Source organism: Vicia villosa, linkage group LG1 (genome assembly GCF_029867415.1).
Source record: "Vicia villosa cultivar HV-30 ecotype Madison, WI linkage group LG1, Vvil1.0, whole genome shotgun sequence".
NCBI classification, from domain to species: Eukaryota; Viridiplantae; Streptophyta; class Magnoliopsida; order Fabales; family Fabaceae; genus Vicia; species Vicia villosa.
The window spans coordinates 5,326,715-5,350,218 of NC_081180.1; the positions used below are offsets into that span (position 1 = coordinate 5,326,715).

General features: G+C 33.6%; 3 protein-coding genes and 1 non-coding gene across 4 annotated transcripts; 1 reads left to right on the forward strand and 3 right to left on the reverse strand.

Moving 5' to 3' along the window:
* Positions 1 to 1,125: 1,125 nt before the first annotated feature.
* On the forward strand, positions 1,126 to 1,197 carry TRNAW-CCA (transfer RNA tryptophan (anticodon CCA)). Its single transcript has one exon. It is a non-coding gene; the product is annotated as a tRNA-Trp (tRNA).
* A 237-nt stretch (positions 1,198 to 1,434) lies between these two features.
* On the reverse strand, positions 1,435 to 1,755 carry LOC131653705 (uncharacterized). Its single transcript, XM_058924335.1, has one exon. The coding sequence runs from the start codon at positions 1,753 to 1,755 to the stop codon at positions 1,435 to 1,437; it is 321 nt and encodes a 106-aa protein (XP_058780318.1).
* A 1,350-nt stretch (positions 1,756 to 3,105) lies between these two features.
* LOC131627104 (phospholipase A I) lies at positions 3,106 to 12,383 on the reverse strand. The gene is made up of 18 exons (XM_058897935.1): positions 11,544 to 12,383; positions 10,829 to 10,976; positions 10,383 to 10,461; positions 10,150 to 10,303; positions 9,853 to 10,062; positions 9,519 to 9,764; positions 8,881 to 9,043; positions 8,535 to 8,795; positions 8,307 to 8,428; positions 6,691 to 6,852; positions 6,372 to 6,561; positions 6,125 to 6,261; positions 5,789 to 5,927; positions 5,386 to 5,589; positions 4,828 to 5,296; positions 4,519 to 4,735; positions 4,339 to 4,428; positions 3,106 to 3,655 (listed from the first exon to the last, which is right to left on the reverse strand). Exons 1-18 carry the CDS (start codon positions 12,102 to 12,104, stop codon positions 3,215 to 3,217), a joined length of 3,993 nt encoding a protein of 1,330 aa, XP_058753918.1. The 5' UTR covers positions 12,105 to 12,383; the 3' UTR covers positions 3,106 to 3,214.
* A 5,109-nt stretch (positions 12,384 to 17,492) lies between these two features.
* On the reverse strand, positions 17,493 to 21,398 carry LOC131600063 (N6-mAMP deaminase). Its single transcript, XM_058872296.1, has 11 exons — positions 21,094 to 21,398; positions 20,935 to 21,005; positions 19,837 to 19,928; positions 19,686 to 19,745; positions 19,357 to 19,602; positions 19,012 to 19,088; positions 18,848 to 18,917; positions 18,653 to 18,766; positions 18,361 to 18,427; positions 18,148 to 18,252; positions 17,493 to 18,060 (listed from the first exon to the last, which is right to left on the reverse strand). Exons 1-11 carry the CDS (start codon positions 21,168 to 21,170, stop codon positions 17,936 to 17,938), a joined length of 1,104 nt encoding a protein of 367 aa, XP_058728279.1. The 5' UTR covers positions 21,171 to 21,398; the 3' UTR covers positions 17,493 to 17,935.
* Positions 21,399 to 23,504: the final 2,106 nt, after the last annotated feature.

Here is a 23,504-nt window from a genome sequence, read left to right on the forward strand (position 1 = left end):
ATATGAAATTCAATAAAAAATATTGTTTTTATGAAGTTTTTAAAAATGTGTAGATCAAAATCTTGTGGTATGTTAAGCTTTGTTTTGTTTATTTATAATTTTTAAATAATAATTCTATGAGTGAATTGTTAATGTATGTTTTAAAAATATTTTTAACATGTTTTAAATTACAATTAGTATATGTCTAGACCCCCCTTTAATATGAGTGTGTTTCGGTTTATCCCCACCGTTGCCAAAGGCAAGTTTTGGCAATAGTTTTTTTGAAAAAGCCATTGCCAAAAGGTAGGGAGGGGAAAAAGCAAAATTCGCTAATATTCTTAATTTTTTTTTGTAAGTATATTAGGTTCTAGAATACCTATTTTTCTTTATTAAATTTAAAATGTAAAAATAATATTACTATTATAATTGAGCTTAGCAAAATATTTAAATTTCAAGTAGTTATACATGCGTAGGTCAGGTCATCTTACCAAATTTAAAAGTTTTTTTTTTTATAGTTTAAGACTAAGTTATTTGATTAAATAATTTTTTTTAATTTAACATATTTGTTTAATATACAAGTCAGACTTAAATAGGTTGGGTGGCTGTCTACAAAATTTGATAGCATGATATGACAAAACTTTTATGAGAAAATGGTTGATGCAGTGATAGGGTAAAAAAGTTTTACACTGTCAACCAATCACGACTATGCATCCTATTAAGTCATACTGTTATTTTTAAATTACTTAGATGATATGGCAGAATAATATATTCTCATTTGGATGACAGTGTAAATTTTTTTTACACTGTCAGTGCATCTCCATTAAACTCAACTTTTATTTATTTGTTTTATAAAAAAACTTTGCTAAATTTGGTAGAATGATATGATAAAAAAATTATTTACTTTGATTTTACAGAAACTATGCGAAACTTGGTACGTAGCATATTGTGAAACTAAGAAACTAAAAAATATTGTGAAAACTTAAATTTGATGGAAATAAAAAAAATAAAAAACTTTAACCTTAAAATTTGAAGGTATAAAAAGAGAAAAAAGTATATTAACGGTGTATTGCATATGCTAAATATTGCTGCAATAGACAAATTAATAGTATAGTTGTTTTACTATAACATCGAGATGATTTCACAACAGGATCCGTGGCGCAATGGTAGCGCGTCTGACTCCAGATCAGAAGGTTGCGTGTTCGATTCACGTCGGGTTCAATTCCCTGTGATCCTAAAACATTTTTTTGGTTCATCTTAACACAGCCATTTTATTGATTCAACATCCATAGGTTTATCTTTTAGATTTTGAAACAAATGAACACAAAAGGATTTCAAGTAATTTTTAATCATACGAGTACAAAGGAATCAAAGATCTGAATATATACATTGAGAATGACTTAAATAAAATTGTCAACACAGTGAAAAATAACATGAACATGCAACAACATTAGAGATTCAGTAGATGTCTTTGTCTTTGAGGATTCTGTAGTTGTAACCAGGAATCCTATTGAAATTACTGTTTTCTGTTACTTGTCTAACAGAACATGTTTTCGGTAGATATTCATTTGGAGCTCTTTGCTTCTTCATCTTTAACAACATCCAGAAACTTGTCTTGGTTTTGCTAGAAACCATGTTTACAAAATGTGGGTGAGACTTTTTTGAATCCCCTAATTTGTCTAACTCGATTTTGGTGAAGTATTCAATTTCCTTCCTCACTAGAGATCCAATTGTACCTCTTGTGCCTATAGCAACTGGAGCAGGAGCACTCATTCTCATTCTATTTGAAAACTTTGGTTTTAATGGCTGGGTGGGAGTGGCAGTGGCACTGATTTTATAGCTCCTTTTGCATAAAGATAATTGAGGTCATTATTGTCCTATATTTGATTTTCAATTTGGACCATCTTCTAAATTGTTACATGCTTTATGAAAAGCAGCCTAATTGAAAGAAAAAAATATTTTGAATTACATGTCTAGCTGTCCTACACGGTTCGTACAAATGTCAGCGGGTGGCGGAGATCGATCTAAAGAGTGTGGGAGCAAATATTTTTAAACATCTGATTAAATTATCCAATATGTGTCATACAAGTATCAGACACTAGCACGCTACTTGTCAAAGTTTTAGGGCGCTCGACTATAGCTTAGAGGTTCACTATTTTAGTTTTTATTTTTCATGTTGATTTAAAGTTGATTTCCACCTTTCATGCCGTGGCCAAAGAAAAGAGGTTGAACTTTCATTGTCTTAGTTTTGTGCTTTTTGTAGGAAGGGGGGCCTATTAATTTGTTGTCTTGCTGATAATTCTTTTGTAAGAAGATTCTCTTTGACTTTAAACATAATAGATGATTATTGAGTATGTTTGAAATGAAATGATGCACTGGAAAGACAAAAAAAGACTGTGCGCATTTAGTGAGATAAAATTATCAGCTGGTAATGTAATAGGATACTATGAAATCACAATACTGTACTGTCTGTGTGAATGTGTCACTGATTGTTCCAAAATCAACCATTGTGCATGCATGTACTCATGCAGCAACCTGTAGAAAAGCAGCATAATCTTTATCTTTCAACAAGGATTCATTGGTCCAGTTTTTCTTACTTTTTCTCCTTGATTTCAGCATTAGAATTTAGAAAGAACTGTCAAGTCATTACAAATTTCAGTAATTGCTTGTCTACAGATCATTAAGTTACTAACAGTGGACTACCGATCTTAATGAAAACCTTGCTAAACAGGTTTTTGAATTTTTACTTGCAAGATATATTAGGGAAAGGTGAATTAAGGATTAGTGAATTTAGTTAACAAAATAATGCTGCTCTTTCAAATTCGAGTTTAGAAGGTTTACAGAGTTGATGAACTTCGGGTGTGCTGCCGTAAAAATATGAAGATCGGGCTATTTTATAGTGAAAACAAATGGCGGAGAATATTATAATGGGAACGTTTAAACCAAGTTTAAAAATAAAAAATAAAAACTCCAAATATTCCTCTTTTTAATGATGTCACTGACTTTTACATTAGGAAAAAGCTACTTTGAAGAAATATTTTTTATAAGGTAGTTAATAAAAATGTATTACAAGGGAAGAAACAAACACACAAAGGGATATAGTAAACAAATGACAATGCACATATCTGGAAGCCTCAAAATTGGTTATCGCTCTATACATGTATATATGCTCTTAAATAGAGACTCTCATTCTTTGTTTTCGTTTTTTTAAATTATTTTGTAAGATTGGGAGGACAAATTATTGTATGCCGGGGAGATGGCACACATACCCCATTCTTCTATAAGAGGCGAGGGCATGTTGCAATGCAACATTAACACTAGCACCCTCCTTATATAATGATTCATACAAAATACAAACAAATTGTGACAGCTCCTCTTCATCATCGTCCCAAAAAGACGCGCAGTCTCCATTTTTCTCAGCGTCACTATCTTCCCAATCACTTACTGGACTGGCAGGTATATTCTCGTCATCTGCTTCATCCTCTCCAATTTCAAACTTACCATTTTCCATCACATTCAACTCGTTGGTACCATCCAAGGTCGTCAACTGAGACTCTGGGGGTTCAGTTGAAGGACATATAACAGCTTTGGCCCCAGAGTCCAGAAAGGCCTTGATAAGTGCAAGAGTAGGTCCATATGTCCCTGTGCATATAATTATCCTGTCTCTCCAAGCTCCAACCTAGATTATTCAAGATACCAATAAGAGAATAAAATAGAAATAAGTCAGAACATTTTCACGTATATGACAGAGGATCTAAAGCTCCAAATGACTAGCAGTTTCTTCCCCCTATACCTCCTACATCAGCAAAATGGTGCTGTACGGGAGACCAGAGACGGCATACACCATAAACTCCGGTACGTCTTAAATTGAAATATAAAAAAAGGAAAGCATGGTTCTCCTTGATATTAAGAAGCTATGTCAAGTTATTATTGTGATTAGGTCATTCTTCTTCAAAACTAAGATTGTTCCTAGAAAAGTACGCCGAAAAATATTTGACTAACAAAGCACGCAATTAAGATAATGAAACATATACGAACCAATTTCTTTACAGGCCTACAATAATCACGCAGAGTAATGCTTTAAAAATTTGCCTAAGCTATTGTCACAATAAAATGATAATCCATACAGAGAGATGGCTGTAAAATTCTGTTGAAAAAAAGGAGTGTGTTATGTTCACCCATGAAAGGCCAGGGGTAATCAAAGGACTAACATTCAACCATCATTCTATACCATAAACCTCAAGATCAGAATGCTGAAAGAGAACGATGTATCAGAGTGCCCCTATTAGTTTATGTGAAACTCTGTCAAAATGTACATCTAATGGGACAATTAGAAAATTAAAGTGGGAGCAGAGCACATACCATCCATCTTATATCGTCAGCTGATAACTGCATAGAAGGGACAGTCCTACGAAACATATACGAACCAATTTCTTGATTATCCTCCATTACCTGCATAAGAGATATCCAACTCAAACTTCTAATATGTATATTATTAATTTTATTTCAAAACCTTATAAAGCATAAAGGACGTAGATATACCAGGGTTTGACGGCCTAGATATCGGTGAACAATGCCTCCAATTTGGAAATAAGGTTTAAAGGCAACTAAATCAGAAATAGTCGAGATATTGGCCAGGAGAGATGCGCCCTTTCTGCGATGGCTCCTCATTGTTGATAGCAAACTGAATTTTACACTTTGTAGAAACTTCTCAGCAAGATCTCCAGGTTCAGCCACGACAAATACATCATTGTGCCAACTAAATAAAAGGGTAGCATTATCAACATTCCGTCCGTATGTAGAAAAAAGAACTGTTTATAACAGAAATTCATAAAACATAGTAGCAAATACCTTATAACTAAGCCATCTGAGTCAGCTTGAAGTGCCAAATGGATAACACCCACTTGTGGGGAATTCTGCAATTTTTCATGCAATGCTTTGACAGGCAAAGAGAGCTGTCTAAGTCCTCGAGGAGAAATTGGAGGTGATGCGATTGTTCTTCCCTGTTGACCATCTAAACTTAAAGGGGGGACTAGATCAATTCGTCCAATCCTTTGACCAAAATCAGGACTATACACAAGTGGACTTGAAGGGAAGCTTCCTGTAAACATAGGAGACGCAAATGGAGTTGGGAATCTAGACGATGGCACGTTCTTTACAATCCCAGCCAAACCTTGCATGAGGGATAGTCGTATGCCATTACGAGCACAAAATGACTCAAGTGCCCGGGCATGGTGGATCAATCTTCCGGAATCTGGATTATGTGAAGCCTCAACAAGTAGTACATTACGCCTCCACCCTAAAGTGGGGCCATTCACACCTGATAAAACACGATAAAAACTATTTCAATATTTAAGCGGGGACCAAGTAAAGTGAAACTTTACATCGAAAACATATGATCCACAATACCCTCAATTGACTCCTTTGTCTTAGGAAATTTAGTTCTCAGATTCTCTGACCACTTATCCTCATGCTGGAAAGGAAGAAGCAATCTCTCACAGGCATTTTCAAATGCCAGATGATTCTGCTGTATATATTCTTCAACTGCAGATTCCAACTTAAGCCAGATAGTTGGATCTGTCTCATCAAGTTCCATGTCACAGCGTTCATCAACTGTGAGGCAAAACACATAGAACACTTGCTGAGAATAAAGCTCTTTGGAATAATAGAAGCTGTTTAACGACACTTCTTCATTAAACAACGGGAAAAAATGAAGTTAAAATTGAAAGAGAACTAAAAAATTCAAAATTGATTCAAATAGAATTGGAAGGAGGTTATTCCATTTCCCCACTCAAAATCGGAAGCAGGATACCTGGATTGAAACGATAATAGTGTATCTCGGGAAGCATAGGTAGCAATGTACTTAAAGCTTCCTCTACCCTATCAACAGAGCATGCACTTTCAACCAACACCTGTCCAGTATCCATATACCGCCAACCACCTTTTCGTACCTAAAACAATATGAATATACAATCATAAAATTTGTAGCTCAAGAACTTCAATAGCCAATGACAAGTCTCTTAACATAAAATGTACTAATCAAATTCTTCCTAACTTTCATGTCAAAGGAAGTGTAGAAGCAAATGTGACACTGGAATAACTACCAAATGCAGAATATTATTACAGATTTGAAACAAAGATTAGTCACCTTAGTTGGAACAGAGCCGGATCCTATTGAAACCAGGGTATCAATTTTTGTGTCAGGCCACAGAAGTTGTGCTTCTCTTATCGCAAAAATTGTAGGATTATTTGCCACTATTGCTCCATCTTGCCAGCGGTTGACATCTTAGGACCATTGCAGGATGAAGAGACACATGTCAAAAACAATACAGAAGAGGAAATCACAAACTTAAATACATGCAACTTGATATAAACAACAGCAGAGCCATCAGTACCATCAGAGAAATCATCAAGATAATATGGAGCTGCAGAGGATGCTCTGATAGCCTGCCACACTTGATGCTTACAACTTCCGATGAATGCACTGCGTTTATAGCCAACTTGTGCATTCATAGGTGATGTTAACACGGCAACCCCTGAACTATCTGATGCTGCAAGAGCCACCTCTGGTGTTCCAGCAGGGTACTACAGTTGTAAATGGAAAGGCAGAAAGGGTCAGTGGGAAAATGAAAAATAAAGAACCAATATATCAACAACCACGGACATGTGTAAATTAGAAGCCCGTATGTACATTAAAAAAAATTAGGTTCGCACCTGATAATTGCGAAATATGAAGGGTTGTGCTGGCACCATGTTCACTAATGTTGAGACTACAAAAACTTTGGGCACATTTTTTACAGCAGAGTCTATTAATAAATCCCCATCCTCATCAACACACAGCTCCTTCAATAGCCTCTCAAACTGTTCTGCACTGTGCTGCAAGACAATGAGTCAAAATACTCCTTTTAGGACATAGAACTACATAGATAATAGATAAAGCTGTCCAGATATCTAATAGTGGCAGAAAAAAGAATGCATTATTCACTTCTCTAAAACATATCAAGCTCATGCCGCAGCTCCTAGTTATGTTTATAATAGTCATTGTTATAGTTGAATTCTGTTATTAGTCAGTTTGTTCAAACAAACTGGTAAACTATCAGTTAGTTTAGGGTTTTTTGTAATGACAAATATTAGTTGTTCTTTTGTTGGTGGAGGGAGTTGAACATTCAAACTGACTAGTCTTCTATAAGTAGAACTTTTGTAACTCATTCACATACATGCAATTTAGATACGGCTTCAGATTCAGAAAACAAAAATATTCCTTCACCTTCCAATAGTTTCCTTCATTTTCTCTTCTGCTTAACTTATAATATGGTAATGAAGCTTCCTTTTGATCCAACACCAGTGACTTTCACCATCAATCCTATTGCTTCCTTAAAGTATCGAATTATTAACTAAGATTCCATACCATTTTGAAGCCAAGTCACTATCAAACTTGATGAGAAATTTTTCTCCCACAGAAGAAACAGATGAAGGTGTCATCAGAGATTCAGAGATTACATACTAAAGAATTATGTTTGTTAGAGATAAATCTAATTAGCCATGGCAGCTTGTGCCTGTGCCAGCTGGCATACAGTCATTAGTTTCTGTTATATCAGTTCCTTGAAATCAATAAATGTCTCCTTGATTTCATGTTATGACGAGAAAGTACTTGATAAGAATGCCATGGTCCATCATATCCCTGCTGCTGATCCAAATGTAGACGTTCTCACCAAGCCCCTCTCCTCACTACAGTTTACTACGACTCGTGGTGTTTGATAAGTTAGCACTTGATCAACTTCCTTGAGTTTGAGGTGGAAATATAGTAACAGAGTTATTATGCATTTATGCTCATGCAGTAACTTCTAGTTGCTATATTCAGCCCTTTTAAACTCTGTTATAGACTTATACTCTTATAGTCAGTTAGTTCTAATAAAGCGACACAATTACCAGTTAGGAGAATTTAACTAATTTCAACTGATTGTTGTTACTAATTCACATGCATAAAATTCAGACACGGTTTAGAGAATTTTCTCTCAAACTATCAATTTAATTCATTTTCACTTTTGCTTAACTTCTAATGCACTGTCTTTAATGTAAAATAAATTACACAGCAAACTGTCTCATTTCCACCTCATTTCTAAAGGACATGCTCCAAATATCATATAAACAAGTAGCGTATCAAGCGAGCGTGAGAGAATTGAGGAGCTAATCTGGTTTTGCTTTAGAATTAATATTTATGGTAGTTGGTCAAGATTAATTGCTATCGTAAGAGCATGTTCATATGTATGTAAAAGGGAGGTGATAAAAAAATTGACAGTACAAAAAACAAAAAGAAAAGAAGTGCATACTTTTGATCCGTGAACAACAACTCTAAAACTTTGGGATGAACTCTTATAAAGCTGATCTAACTTGTCTCTCCAAGTTGCAGCTTCGTTATCCTTGGGAACAGGCTCAGCAAAAACAAGTTTCCCTGGTTAAAAATTAAATCAGCTTAGAAAGAATGGCAGGCAGGGTATATAAATAGATCCATAAAATTTAAAAGCATAATCTGTGCCATTTTAAAACAACATCCTCACCAAGATTCTTGTATATATCTTCACATTCCTCTAAAGTCATTAACTTCATCCCAAGGGAAACAGCTAGCATGCCACCCGTTGATGTACCACATATTAAATCAAACAACTCATGTATTCGTTTTCCGGTTCCCTTTTCAATTTCCTTTAACATTTGCACGGTTGCTAGACCTTTCATCCCACCTCCATCCATCGAGAGTATGCGAAGCCCTTGCTTTGCCACTTGTTTCCCTCTTATTGCACGCCTCAGGTTTTCATTCTCCCCTACAGCACATGCAAGAATGAATTAATTTAATAAACGGAATAAAACATGCTGAAAACACAGCTAAAGTAATCTCCAGAGGCAAACCAAGAATTGCCAAAGCACGAGCTGCAGCTTTATAAACACGTGGTTCAGTTGCAACAGCCATGCGTAAGAGAAGTTCTCGCAAACTTTCAGAAGTAACAAGGACACGACGATTCTCCAGACAAAAGGCCAAATTCCCAACAGCTAACAAAGCTAGTCTTTGCACCTGTGGAGTAAACCTTTAAATTAAAAGATTATACAATATAAAGATTTGTTTGATTTCAGAAATTGTTTAGTCTTGGCTTTGTTACTTGTTGTCCAAGATTCGTACACGAAACAGTAAAAACAAAGGGTAATGCTAACTTATGCATTTGGGGCACAAGTTAAAATACCCACAGATAGAAATTTTGTATTGAAAAAACAATAAAATAATTAATTATAAATTTGCATTAAATTCAATACACAATTTCTAAAAAAAATTTACTATATTTATCTCTTAATTTGTGCTCCAAGGGCACAAGTTAGCATTACCCTAAAAACAAAAAAGAGATTTTTTTTTTCAGTTTCCTATACACATAAACAAAAGACAGTGAAATATGGCAGTTCTCTAATTAAAAGTGAAAACAAAATGATAAAAAAATGTTTTATCAAAACTCATATGGAATTAATTAAATCATTATAACGAAATGAAACTAACTTGCCTCTGGATCTTTATATGCACATAAGATTTTCAATGATTTCAAAACATCCTTGGTCAACATCTTCTCAGCAACAGTATCAGATGTAAAAGCCAACTTAACCACAACATGCAATACAGATATAACCTCTTCCCGGCCTGCAGATTTCAGAACTATTCCAATTGGTTGCATGATGTCTGCCTTCATCAGCTGCAGTGCGACAGAATCATCAGAGGCAAGGGCTGAAAGAGCAGAGCAAGCTTGTTCAACCTGTAAAATATTAAGAATAATCTTGATGATCAAATATAACAGCAGGGTATATAAATAACTGGTGATCTCTACACCCATTAAAACATACCACATGACAATTGTCACTGCTTATCATACTTATGAGCTGCCGCACTGCATTCTCATCTTTACCTACAAATGCTCTATTTCCTTGGTCTTGCATAATCTTTCCTAGAGCAGATGCTAGTAATGGGTGATGACAGGAAGAAAAACGGAATATAAGAGAGAAGGCGGCACTAAGTTTATGCTTAGATGCACCAAAATAAGAACTGTTTTCCATCTGCAATGACCAAAAAAAGTATGTGTAATTGAATATGTAATATGTTTTATTCTCAAAAAGTAGTCCAGTTAGTTTGCAAATTGCCACCTCTATTTGCACGTTTACTGATCTCAAATTTTCATCTGCGACAATCCTAATGTTTGCAAGAGAAAGGTGACGAAGTTTGTGTAGGGGCAAAATTTCCGGAAGGAACTCAAGAGGATTTCCGAATAGCCTAAGAACACGTAGTTCAGCCATAGCCCTATCATACATGGTAACAGTAAGACCAGAAGAATATATGAAGTCCAAACAAATTCACAAAAACCATCTAACCCAAAAACCTGAAGTCAAGAAGAGGCCGAACAAGCCTGTTGTGTTCCAATGACAACTCCACCAATTCCACACATTGTCTCAGTTCCACTGCTCAAAGAGGAAAAAAAATCAGATAAAGGCAAGAAACACTAATCTTAAAACCTCGAAAACACTTTAGGAAATATCTTAATAGTGAATACTTGGAATCCACAAGGTCATTTTAATGCATCTCTGCATTAAGTGGGGTCCATAACTTCTGTTACCCAGTTCAATAAGGTTTCGATGTTTGTTTTCAGTCGGTAGTTTCACGTATCCTAAACTGCTCATTACTTTCAGATAGTGTTGTTGACTCATGTTTACTCAGTGCACATACAAGTAGACATGAAAAATATTTCTATATCTACTAGGCCTGTATGAAAACAACTGATCTACTACAATCCTTGCATAATAGTAATCCGGACAACGAGACGCTTACCAGGTACAGAGACAAGCATGTTGTTGTCAACTCTAAGCACTCTTAAGCTTCTTAGCTCACCAAGCTCGGGTGGCAAAACGGTCAGTTTGTTGTTATTTAGATAAAGTTTTTCTATGTGCGGCAATTGCGTAAGCTCTACAGGAAATACCTGTATACAAATATAGTGTTAAAAACATCCCATATCCAACTCAATCATGTTCGGCTTCCGCACCCAAATTATGAAATTAAATGCCCTTCCAGAGAATCAAAGAAGAGATAACAGGCATACAGAACAGAAACAATACAACATCAATATTTCATGGTACTTAGCAAAAAATCAGAATATCAACAAAATCAGACTAACTAAGCCTATGTTTGGTACCGAAGTGAAACACCGCTACCGTGCGTTCAAAGTAGTTTTCACCATGATTTTGAAAAGCTAGTGAATGTAGCTTCTATTCAATATGATTTTTCACCGCTAGAGCCAAAGTTTCCAAACATAGGCTAATTCTTTCAATTTTGGAAACTATACATATCAATCAACAGCCGTCAGATTATCAAAATCATACATATGAATCGCAAGGGTAAAATCTATACATATGCTAAATATTGAAACTCACACAGGTTGAAACTCATTAACTGCATAAAATCATATCAGAAGAAACTACTCTAATCAAAGCAACAATAAATCCATAAAAACTGGACTCGCATTGAATAACAACAAAGCAAAGCTCACCGACAAGCCACAACCACAAATACTAAGCACAGCAAGACTCGTCCAATGGTGACCACCACCACGGGGAACACTCTCGTCAACCTCCGGCGTCGTTGAAACCATCTCAGACCGCAACAGCCTCGTCAAAACACCAGTACCATCACTCTGCAAACCAGAGTTCACAGCCTTAGCCATTGTAATACCCCTAAGCGGATCCCTTCTCTTAACCACCTTCATACTCAAATCCACATAATCCTCCTCATCGTCACGAGGCATCGGCATCAACTCAATAACCACCGTATCCTGCGGCATCGGCAAAGCCACCATGAGTTGCGACTGAAGTTTCAACGCAACCTGATCTTCGTCATCCGATGATGACCAATCCAATTCGATTCGAAATCCTAGGTCCTGATCCTGAGATACGATTGATGAAGAAGAAGATGAAGAGGAGGAGGAAGATGCTGATGAGGAACGGGAGGAGGTTGAAGTCCGGGCGAGACTCTCCGGTGGATCGTCATTGCCGTAGCTGAGAGTAAGGTGGAAGATTTCGGAGGGTCTCTTCCAACCTAAGCCCCAAGACATTGTGAAATTGGGATCGAGATGTGAGAATCAGTTACACCATGGAGTCGGTGAAACTGAATTTGGTTGGAGATTGAGGTGAATCCGATCGTTGATGAATGTTGATTACTGATTCAAGAAATGATGAATCGGAGAATGGAGATTTCGCGGAGTGAGAATTATGCAGAGAACGGTGATGGTGTCTATTGCTCGGACAGAAAAGAAGAGAAGGAACCGAAGCAATGTCTGAAATGTTTACCAGTTGTAATTAATTAATTAATTAGTTCATTAATTAACATAAAATCCTATCAATTTCTGAATCAGTGTCCTTATTCATTTTTGTCTATGACTTTATATGCATTTTTATTTTATTTGTTTCTTTTATTTAGTTTTTATCTCAATGAGAAAAAATGGATTTGTTTTAATATTATAATAAAAAAATATCTCATTTTTAAATTTTAACTTCAGTACACTGAGGTTCTGTTTGGTAAACATTTTTCGAGCTTATGTCTTATGTCTTATAAGCTCATATGTTAATTTAGAACCGTTTGGTAACGGTCTTTTCATAACGAGTTTATAACTTATTTTACTAGCTTATAGCTTATTTTCCAGACGCTATTTCAAATAGCATTTTAGCTTATGTCTTATATCTTATTACTTTTCTTCCTTTTTTATCCTTATTATTTTAATTGATATTCATTTTTAACCCTTATCATTTATTTTAATTTAAAATAAAATAATTATATATTAAATATCTTTTATGTCATTTTACATTTATAAGTTAATTGAACCGCTAATTTTACCAAACACTTCAATTAGTTTATAAGCTATCAGTCTCAATCATCCACTATAAGCTATAAGCCATCAGTCATAAGCTATAAGCCATCAGCTAACTACAGACCCTAAATGTTTTTATAATTATCAAATGAATTGTATTTATTAAATACTAGCTGTCCGCTTTTTTCGGTTTGCAAACTAATAAAAGTTTATAAAATAATAAAAATATAGAATAAAAAAGAAATAAAAACTATCAATATAACAATAGATAAAGAGAAGTTGAAATTAAAAAAACTAAAAATGATATAATTGGAAGAAAAATAGGCTACACCAAAACCATATTTTGCCTTTATATATTGTTATAATATAATAAAACATATGTTTTTAATTCTTTTACATTTCGTTCTTTTTATTTTTATTTTTTTACTAATATGTATTTTATGGGAAAAAAATCAAATTAATTTCAAATAAGAGGTCTCCATTATCATTAAATAATAATTAAATCTTCAAAAAATTATTAGAAGAATCTTTTTCTATCATTTAGTTGAAACTATAATTTTCAATCGAGATAAGGGTGTGTTTGATTCAAATGAGGGGAGGGGAGGGAAGGGATTTTAATGGAGGGGAGAGAAGGGGAGGGGATTTTTTTTAATCAGATGAATGTTTGGTTAAACGAGGGGAGGGGAGGGGAAGGGAGAGATTTTAATTAAAAATATGTTTGGTTCAGGAGGGGAGGGATTTTATTAATAATTTACATTTTTATCCTTATTATCTTATATAAGTGATACAATATGATATTCAAATGTGAAAAATCTAAACATATTTTTTGTTAGTATAATTTCTAATATTGAGTGACTAAAAAGTTATAATTTATTCCATAATGTTAAAAAATTGAGTTCACTTAATTCGAATAAAATGTTAAAAAAAAATTAAACTATAAGTTGATAACAACTTTGAAACCGTAATGAATTATTTAATACATAAAATACGTAAAATAATTTATTGTTAAATATAAATGGTTTAAATTTTTTAATAAAATAAATTAATTAATTAAAATGAAAATTTTAAAATTTGATATAAAAGAAAATATGATAAGATGCATAACAAAATTAAAAAAAAAAACACAAATAAACATAAAAGAGTTATAAAAACATAAAAAAAATGAAATGATTATGATTTATATTAAGGACAAAATTTCAAAATAATTTGAAGGTGGAGAATAATTATAATAAGATGATAGAAGTAATCGAGAAAAATCACACAGAAGAGAGCAATAATACAAAAGAAAATGAATAATTTTAAAATATTAAAATTAAACTGAGGATACTATAGTAATTATAATAATTTTTAAAATATTAAAGTTGAGATTCCCTCCCCTCCCCTCCAAATCCCTCCGATTTGGAGGAACGCAAAAAGTGTGTTTTGGAGGGGTTTTGCTCTTCTCCCCTTCCCTCCCCTCCCCTCATAAAATTTGAACCAAACATATTTAATTAAAAATATTTTCTCCCCTCCCCTCCCCTCCCTTTCATCTACCCCGAACCAAACACACCCTAAGGGTCGGACATGATGTAAATATGTGATTCCAATTTTTCTTTTTAATATTAATGTTTTGATCGATTTTAAATATATGTTATTGTGATTATGAAATACTCCTTATCAGTTTTGAATATGAGAACCATCACAACTTTATTCTTTAAAAAAAGACACTATTAAATTGATAAATATAATTGTTATATATAAATGATTCACAAATAATGTAGAACTCTTTTAGCCAGGATAGTGTCATTTTGTTGGCTAATTGCCTCCGGCCTTCCACTCTATTCGAACTTACCTGAAGCACCCATGGCCGACTGAATTTTATATTTGGATTTGGTAAGTTTAACTTTTTCTATTTGATTTTATTGACAATTCTTGTTGGCTAATTACTAGCTTGTTCTCTGAAAAGCATATTTTTTAGGTTTTTTTTGACAAATATTAATTTAACAATGGGCTCCATATTATAGTTTTAATAATATATTATCACATCATTGATAAATTTGACAGCAAAGCATATTAATTGTAAGCAATATTGATGTATTAGTATCATTTATGTTGCTTAAAAAATTACATCATTTTCTTATTCATCAACTTCAACAGTCAAATGAGTTAAAAAAACAACTTCAATAGGCAAATGAATTAAAAAAAAACAACTTCAATAATCACAAGATAGATTTTGCCTATTCTTGAAGTTATAACTAGTAATATATTGAGTTAAAAATTATTTAGTAGTGTAAAATTATATTGTAAATTGAGAGTTATGTTTATGTATGTTTAGTTCTAAATTGAAATAAAAATTTCGTGAGGCAATTATTAATTAAAAAAAGATATTTTGCTGATAATGTCCCGTGAAAAAAAATAAAAATTTTGACATTTAAAAAAGAAAATAATTTGACATTTTTAAAAATATAAATTTTGTGTCTCAAATAAAGACAAATGTTAATTAAAATAAAATAGGTGTACGAAAAAGAGAAATTTAATTGACAATTGTTCGTGAGAAAAGAGAAATTTTAATATTTTAATATAAAAATTTCGTCTAAATTTTAAAAATATATTAATTAATATTTTTAATAATAGTAAATAAATAGAAATGATTTTATATAGTTTAAAATCTATTTAAATATAAATATAAATTTAAAATAAATTATTTAATTGTAAAATAAATAATAAAGAATTCGTAAGATAAAGAAGAAAAAGAGAAATTTTAGTGTTTGAAAAAAAAAATTCATTATGAAATTCAAACCACAATGGTTTCAATGGAGAGATAAAAGTTATTTAGAAATGAAGTGAAAGTGTGTTGAAATGAGAGAGTGGTGTAAGATGGTTTTAGTGAAAAGAAAATATATGTTGTGAGAATTATTGGATTGTCTATTGGTTTATTACATGTGGCAACATGAGAAATAATGGGATGGTTGGAAAAATAGGTTGATTATGAATAGACCATTTTGACCTTTGTGCTTTGTAAATTTAAAAATAAAAAAGGGCACTTTAGGAAATTTGGTGGTATGTTTTATTAATTGTTAGATAGTTGATAAGGGAGATGCATTAGCTATGTATCATGCCAAATTTCAGTCACATTTATTGTGCTATCTTTGAATTTGATTCTTAAGAGTATTGGATAATAGTATTCTAAGCCATGCCAACTGCCAAGTTTGATCATTCAGAGTTTTAAACAATAATAATTTCATGCAGAACCTTTTGTCATTATTCAAACTTTAAATATGAAATCTATTTCCGTATTTTCTTGAGAAACTTTCATTGACTTTGACAATTCTTATGTAATATATTCCACTTATGAGGGAGAAAGCGTTGAGGTATGTTTGTATTATTCGATTGAAATATAAATTTATTGGCAGTGGAGTTTAAAATGGTTTTGAATGGTGGATTAAAAAAATCTAATCTGATTCAAACTTTTTTATGTTTAAATTTGGATTTGTTTTTAGAAATTTGGACAACATAAAATTCAACTCGTGACTTGTGATATTTCATGGCTATGTCACAATTTCATATTTTAAGGATTTTAACTCCTGACTAAATATACTAACATGTTTAAATAGATAATTAATACTAGTAAGTATAATTAAATAGCCTTGATCCATACTCAACCCCATTTCCACTCCCCCATCGAGCCTAACCATGGCTCTGATACTATTTGTTGAAAAGTCCGGGAAACACCTAAAGTGTTAATGGGCTAAATATTCAGGATCCAAAGAGACATTGACCCAATTTATCCACCCAAAACCATAATACATCAAATATATGAAAATTTTACTTTATACCCCTACAATTATACCTATACCCCTACATAACAAAAAATTGGACCGAAATACCCTTGTATAAATAGTACATATTTTAAAAAAATTCATTTTTTCCTCACATTTCAGAAAAATTTTCGAAACACCCAAAAATATATAAACCGGAACTCTTTTTCTAAGTGTTCCGAAAAACTACACCGGAACACTTAGAAAAAGAGTTCCGGTAATTTTCAGTTGTTTAAAGTTGCATACCGGAACACTTATTAAAAGTGTTCCGGTAGTTTATTTTTTTATAAAATTTTAGACTTTACGCAACAGTTTTAAAGCGTTGCCTAAAGTGAAAGATAAATTAAAAAAACGTTGCCTAAAGTGTGGTTTGAAGCAAGATTAAGCAATTAGCATAGGCAACGGTTTTAATCTGTTGGCCAACACCTTTTTGCAACGGTTTAAAACCGTTGCGTAAAGTTTAGAATCTTTTTAAAAAATTAAACCTCCGGAACAGTTTTGGTAAGTGTTCCGGTATGCATATTTAAATCCCACTTTTAAGCTACCGGAACTCTTTTTATAAGTGTTCCGGTGTGATATTTTTGAACCGGAAAATTTTGAAAAAGTGTTTCGGTTTATATAGTTTTGGGTGTTTTAAATTTTTTTTGAAAATATGAGGAAAAAATGAAAAAAAATTAAAATATGTATTATTTATAAAAGGGTATTTCGGTCCAAAAAATTTTCGTGTAGGGGTACGGGTCTAATTGTAGGGGTACAAAGTAAATTTTTCCAAATATATGTGTCATCACTTTTATAAATACAACATTTCTACCATTTCTATTTCTAGTTGAGGTCCGACTTAAATAAATGATCTTTCAAGAAAATAAAACTTAACAGACAATGAAACTATGTACCTAGGCATACTTTGGCTTAATTGCAATCGTCCATCCCCAAGAAGAAGAAAAAAATATCTTGTTGTGTTGCATGGCATAATATGGGCAAGTTCATAGCCACTCATCTCTATTGGTCATATACAACAGAGGCTAATAGCAGCAACTTAATCAACAATATATACATACATAATACCAAATTTACAAGCCACTGAAAACCTCCTAGAATAACCACTTGACTGCCTGGTTTAGAAACAATTTTTTACCAAGAACCACTTCCAATCTATTCTAAAGTACCAGCACCATCCAACCTTGTTAAACTAACTCATTGTCTAGTAACATAGCAGCAGTAAGTTGTGTAGCTCGCTGTAAACCCCTACACGTCCGCACAACCCCATCTGCGGAATTGTACCTAGAGCTCTAGATTCTTTGCCGCTAAACTAAAAGTATTTCTTAAATTCTCCTTTACCGTATTGTCTGCAAATATAAACTCAACAGCATTCTTTGATAGCTCAAACATCTCCTTCCTTCCAAGGCCTAGATAACATCCAAATCAACTAGTTAGCAACGTTTACTAGGCATTAGTTTACATTCTATCTAGTTCAAGAGTAAAGTGAAACTTACCGAATGTAGAAGCGGCGATTTTGTATTCGTTCGAGAGACTGGTAGAGAACACACCTGAGTCATCAGTACACAGTACTACAGGATGTTTTGCTTTATACAAGTCCACTGCATCAACAAAAGCACGGCATTAAAGGACACTGACAATGCAATGAGGCTCTTTTATTAATTCTATCTTTATGATTTTCAATTTGAAAAGTAAACAAAATAACCTACCAAAATGATGAGCATCTATTGAAGGAACGGATAATGTCCTAATGTTCGATGTCAAGCAAAGTTCAACCTGAAAATGATGAAAATGATATAGATTTAGAATGTATGAAACTTGTCGGCTAATAAGTTGGGAAGAGACAATATCATATGAAGCATTCAAATTCAAACATAGCCACAATCTGAAGCCCTAGAGGAATGATCAATAGAAGGGAGACATCATTGGTTTTCACTTCCACTTTGCCAGATCAAATAAAACTTCGAATTTAACAAAAAAGATAGAGTTTGCAAATCCTACCGGAATTTTAGTGGACTTCAGCTTTTTCCAGTGTTCCTCCTCAAAGAAACATGCATGTCCAATCCTCCCTGGAAGAAAGTCAAGCATATCATGTATCTCTCTCGAATTAGGTACCTAAAAAAAGATTATAAGTCATAAAAATAAACCAGCCAGGGAAACAACACTAGTAACAGGTACAGGGAAAAAGAAAATTACCTCTCCACAGTGAAGAGTTACATAAAGACCTTGTTCTCGAGCAAATTTTAGCGCTGGCAAATATGTAACCCTGCAAATGATAACAATGGATTTTGAGCTCAAACATCCGTTTATAATACTTGAAATAAAGTACTACACTGGAATCCTAGATCAAACTGATATACCATTCACCAACAGCTGGATTCCCAGAGAGGTCAATTCCAACGACTCCAAAATGCCTCATTTCCAGCGCAAGCATAACCTGCAGCAAAGAAGTGAATTATTCAAAGAAAGTGTGCAGTCCAATTGGTAGAATGATTGCTACTTCTTCATCCAAAGGGAGAGGGTTTGAATCCTTCCCGCCAAATTTGAGTCCCGTTAGACCAGCTCAGTTGGTAGTTGTGTATGGACATTAGATGCATGGGCGCGGGTTCAAACCGGCGACATCCCACTTAATCACCTTTAAAAAATAAAAAAGGAAGTAATAAACAGCCTTAAGTTTGCCCAAATTATTTGTGTATTACACTTACAGTTTCCATTGCTGCTTCTGTTGTCTCCCTACGGTCAATGCTTAAGAGAAGCCTAACAAAGATTTTTTTCCTAGTATTTTCATTAATTTTATCATTTGTAGCTGAGACGGAAAGTATAGGGTTTGAATGAATTTGTAACTCCTCACTATGAGGAATAAAACACACATCAACTGAACTGACAGCTCTTAGACCTTCCAGAACAGCTTCAATATAAGATCGTTTGCTCATTCTTTTGGCCTCATTTTTCTGCATGAAATTAATCAAATATTTTTTAACAAATCCCTGGAAACAAGAAAACATAAAATTACCAACCGAGATCCTTTAGTTACCTTTGGAGTAGTTCTCAACTCCACATAAACAACATTTTCTGACGCAAAATCTTCAACAACCTGCATTTAGAAGTTGCTAGCATAAATGCAAAGGCAAAAAATATCCAGATTAACAAAATACTGACAGTAAGTGCTAAGCAAGCAAACATACTTCTTTGGTAATTCTTGTAACAGTGGCATGATCAGTTGTAAGAATGTGGATTACATCAAACAGCTTGAATACCTCGGATAATGAACGGTCATCTAAATTTACAAAGCCATAATAAGTGTTATATGGATACTTAAATCGAATTTTGATTCTTGTGCTGGGAATCACAGTAAGTGTACTAGCAATTGTATGGTTACAAAGAAAATATCTGCAGGGGTACAACAACGTATTAGACCTGAACCTAAATACATTGGTCCGTTTGGAATTCTTCAAGCTCTACCGGACAGAACAAAACTACTATTCAAACAAAAGCAATTGAGTCTTTCCTTTAGGGCCATCGGTTACTTGGATGATGAGTCAACACCGTTACAATCTAACATGTATTAAGTGCACTGATAGAAAGGGATATAAGGTTGGTCTGGTAGCTAGGGCAGGGGAGTTAAGTAGCAGATGTTAGAAATATTTTTGTGGGATTTAATCAATTATAACTTAAGTTCTGATTTTACAAAACGGATTGATGTTGTAAATGTGAATCATTCGAAGATGCTTAAGCCTGATAAACGTGAACATTAATAATGGACTTTGAACATTAATTCTGATTTGTGTAATACAAAGTGTAGGTCCGACCTCTAGGGTCCATGATAGGTGGTACTAGGGTTTTTATCTTATAAATAGATAAGCTAGGTAATCTTTGCCGTCATACTGAAATACATCTGTTTGAGGTTAAGCCCCATTAAGAACCCTAAATATTAAAGCACATGAACAGGCAAAGGAAGACTGAGTCTAATACTTCAATTATTCTAAAGAATTGATTATCATGACTTCAACAAGTAAGTGTGTTCTAATATTATGTAATATCGATTCTAATTTTAAAAGCACAGTGATAAGAATGTTGAGGATTCAAACTCCACTCCTAGCATAATACTAACAATAAGAAAATTTGCTAAATGTATGAAACGGTGTAACTATAGGCCCTTAATGTACTGAAATTGCAAAAACTTACATTACAACGAATACATTTCTTCTAGCAAGAATTAGTAGAGTAACATTTGGCATTGAAAAGAAGAAAAAAAAAACATAAAGAGGTGAAAATAGGCATACTTTTGAGGATAACATGCTCTACTTGGGAGAAATCTATGAGACCCTTGTCACCCAAACCTTTAGCAAGTTCTCTGCAAAACGACAAAGACAAAGAAGTTGAGAATGAGATTGAAAAAGCATAATAGGAAGAAGAAGAAGAAGAAGAAGAAAAAAGCTTACAGAAGGGTGGAGTCTCTAATGGATCCATTGAGGTGAGCATGGAGTTCTACCTTTGGCATTGACATACACCACTCCATTTCTCTCTTTCCGAATAGGGAGACGACTATTTTTTGGTTGAATTTTGGCCCCAACTCTCCCTTTGTTTGATTTAAGGGATTCTTTCAGTCCCGCCACTAAAATGGGTTTCATACAAGATGGAATTTTTTTTATATATATGTGATTTATATTTTTTGTATAATAAGAAATACATGTGAGGATTATTATTGATGAACTTAAGGAATGAAAATAGATCTTATTAATGATGGTTCATCAATGTTCATAATGCCATTGACCATTGACTAATTCTAACTAACATATATATATATATGAATGAAGACAAACAATATGGAGTGTTGATTTTGGTATTAAGTTTTGGTTTTGTATCAACTAGGGTAAAGTAAAGTATGGATTACATGAGGACAAATTTGCATACTTTTATGAGAAAAATAAACCACCAGTTTGTCGAGTCACAGAAATGTCAAAATATAACTTTGTGATTTTAAGTCTTTTATAAAAAATTCAAAGTTTAGGAGTGATATGATAAATTTAAAAAGATCATCAGTAGACGTGGTGAGAATGATGTCGTCCATAAGATGTCCATATGAAAGTCTTTTAAGTATATGGAAAAAGAGCTCTCAAACATGTTTTGAAAGAAACCAATAGATGAAACATAATCTTCAACTCGTTTGCACCAAACTCTATGGATTTGCTTCAGGAAATATATAGTGATTTGCGCAAAAGAAAAACATAATATGGACGAGTCGGATCCTTGAACACCAACGATTGATACATGTAGATTGTTTATTTAAGTTTACCATGTAAGAAAGCATTTTTAACATCCAATTGATGAATCGACCATACTTTAGAGAGGCGAGAATAAGCAGGATTCAAATGGTTGTCGACTTAAGAACTGGGTTAAAGGTCTCTCTACAATCCACGTCAACCTATTGACCCAAGTCATCATCTCTAAGTCGGGCTTTATGTTTTTTAAAAGTTGTTATATTTTTCTTTAGGGTTAAATGTACAACACAACCCCTGCAATGTAAGCGAGATTCGCTTTAGTCCCTTGTGAAAGTCCAACATTTATATGAATATCAAAGCCAAGTAAACTTGTTACAATTAATTAAGGTTTTTCAAAGAGATTCATACATTGGTAGGCGACTCACATTTCTAACAATCAACTATAACAATATCTTAGATTGACTGAGTTTCAAATTTTGGGAATGAGTTATCCAACTAACTCCTTGAGTTCTATGTGAGGTAGTTTCTAGTATATGTGATATGGTCCTTCTTAATTGGGTTATAGTTTCCCCTACTGGCGAAGCACGACAACTCGTCTTAACACCAGCTCGCCCTTCTGCATTTCCCTTCAAACCACTTTTGAGGTTGTATCTTTTGGTCGCCTTTTCCTTGGTGGAAAATTCTCGAATGCGGGATACATATCTTGTTTTGTCGACTAGATTATCGACACATCTTAACCCTGCCTCATTGATATGCCCCCAAGTGCACAGCTTTATCGGTTTAGTATAAAAGATTGTCAAATCCCACATAGACCAGTCGATAACTATCAATATCTATTATTATTGGGTTTATCTAAGGGGACGCGATCAGTTTGTTTGTGCATAATTAAAATTTTGTGATTTAATCCAATTTTAATAACGAGAGACCGAAATATGATTTCCACCTAACGTTGTTACTCATGTAAATTGAAATAATTTATTTAGATGAAAAAATTATTTTTAGTAGAAAATTTAATTTAAAAGTATCGTTTCGTGTGTAGTTACCGGATTTTTAACTCAAACTCCCGCTTTCGCGTGATACAGTTTACTAGTTCAAAATCCTTTTTTGAAAATTAAAAGTTTATTAATTTATTTAAAAAGCGCTTTTACTGTGTTTTGTACATAATTTGAATTGAAACAACAACAATTAAACTGGCAGGAATAAAGTAGCCGCAACAACATCTTAATGTGAGGTATAAATGCTTTTACAAGTGAAATTTATGGCTCTTACAAAGGTTGAGTGCCAAAAATTGTAAAGTAATGGCCAATTTGTAGTTTGAAATTCAAGCTGGAACTGCAAAATTTGTGGAAAGTGAGTGGAGGTAATGCTGGAAGTGGAATAAATGCATGTTGATACTGGTGCGATTTTTTCTGGACCTTAGCTTCATGACGGGCGTCAGCTAGGCTGACTGCCTACCCAGCATGACTCCTTCAAAAGAGTTCTTGACCGTGGACTATGACGGGCGTCAGCTAGGCTGACGGTCTACCCATCATAGATCTTAAACATGCATCTTTTGCGTTCACGTTAAATGGCTGACGTTCTACTTCGTTAAATTGCATGACGGTCGTTCATGACTAGGCTGAGCCCGCCAC

Coding starts and splice junctions, on each gene's coding strand:
- LOC131653705 (XM_058924335.1), bottom strand. CDS start 1,755: ATGAGAATGAGTGCTCCTGCTCCAGTTGCTATAGGCACAAGAGGTACA.
- LOC131627104 (XM_058897935.1), bottom strand. CDS start 12,104: ATGTCTTGGGGCTTAGGTTGGAAGAGACCCTCCGAAATCTTCCACCTT. Junction 5,590..5,788: donor CTATTATCGTTTCAATCCAG/GTATCCTGCTTC, acceptor TTTGCCTCACAG/TTGATGAACGCTGTGACATG. Junction 5,297..5,385: donor GACAAAGGAGTCAATTGAGG/GTATTGTGGATC, acceptor GTGTTTTATCAG/GTGTGAATGGCCCCACTTTA.
- LOC131600063 (XM_058872296.1), bottom strand. CDS start 21,170: ATGGAGTGGTGTATGTCAATGCCAAAGGTAGAACTCCATGCTCACCTC. Junction 21,006..21,093: donor ATTAGAGACTCCACCCTTCT/GTAAGCTTTTTT, acceptor GTCGTTTTGCAG/AGAACTTGCTAAAGGTTTGG. Junction 18,253..18,360: donor AATAGATGCTCATCATTTTG/GTAGGTTATTTT, acceptor TTGTTGATGCAG/TGGACTTGTATAAAGCAAAA.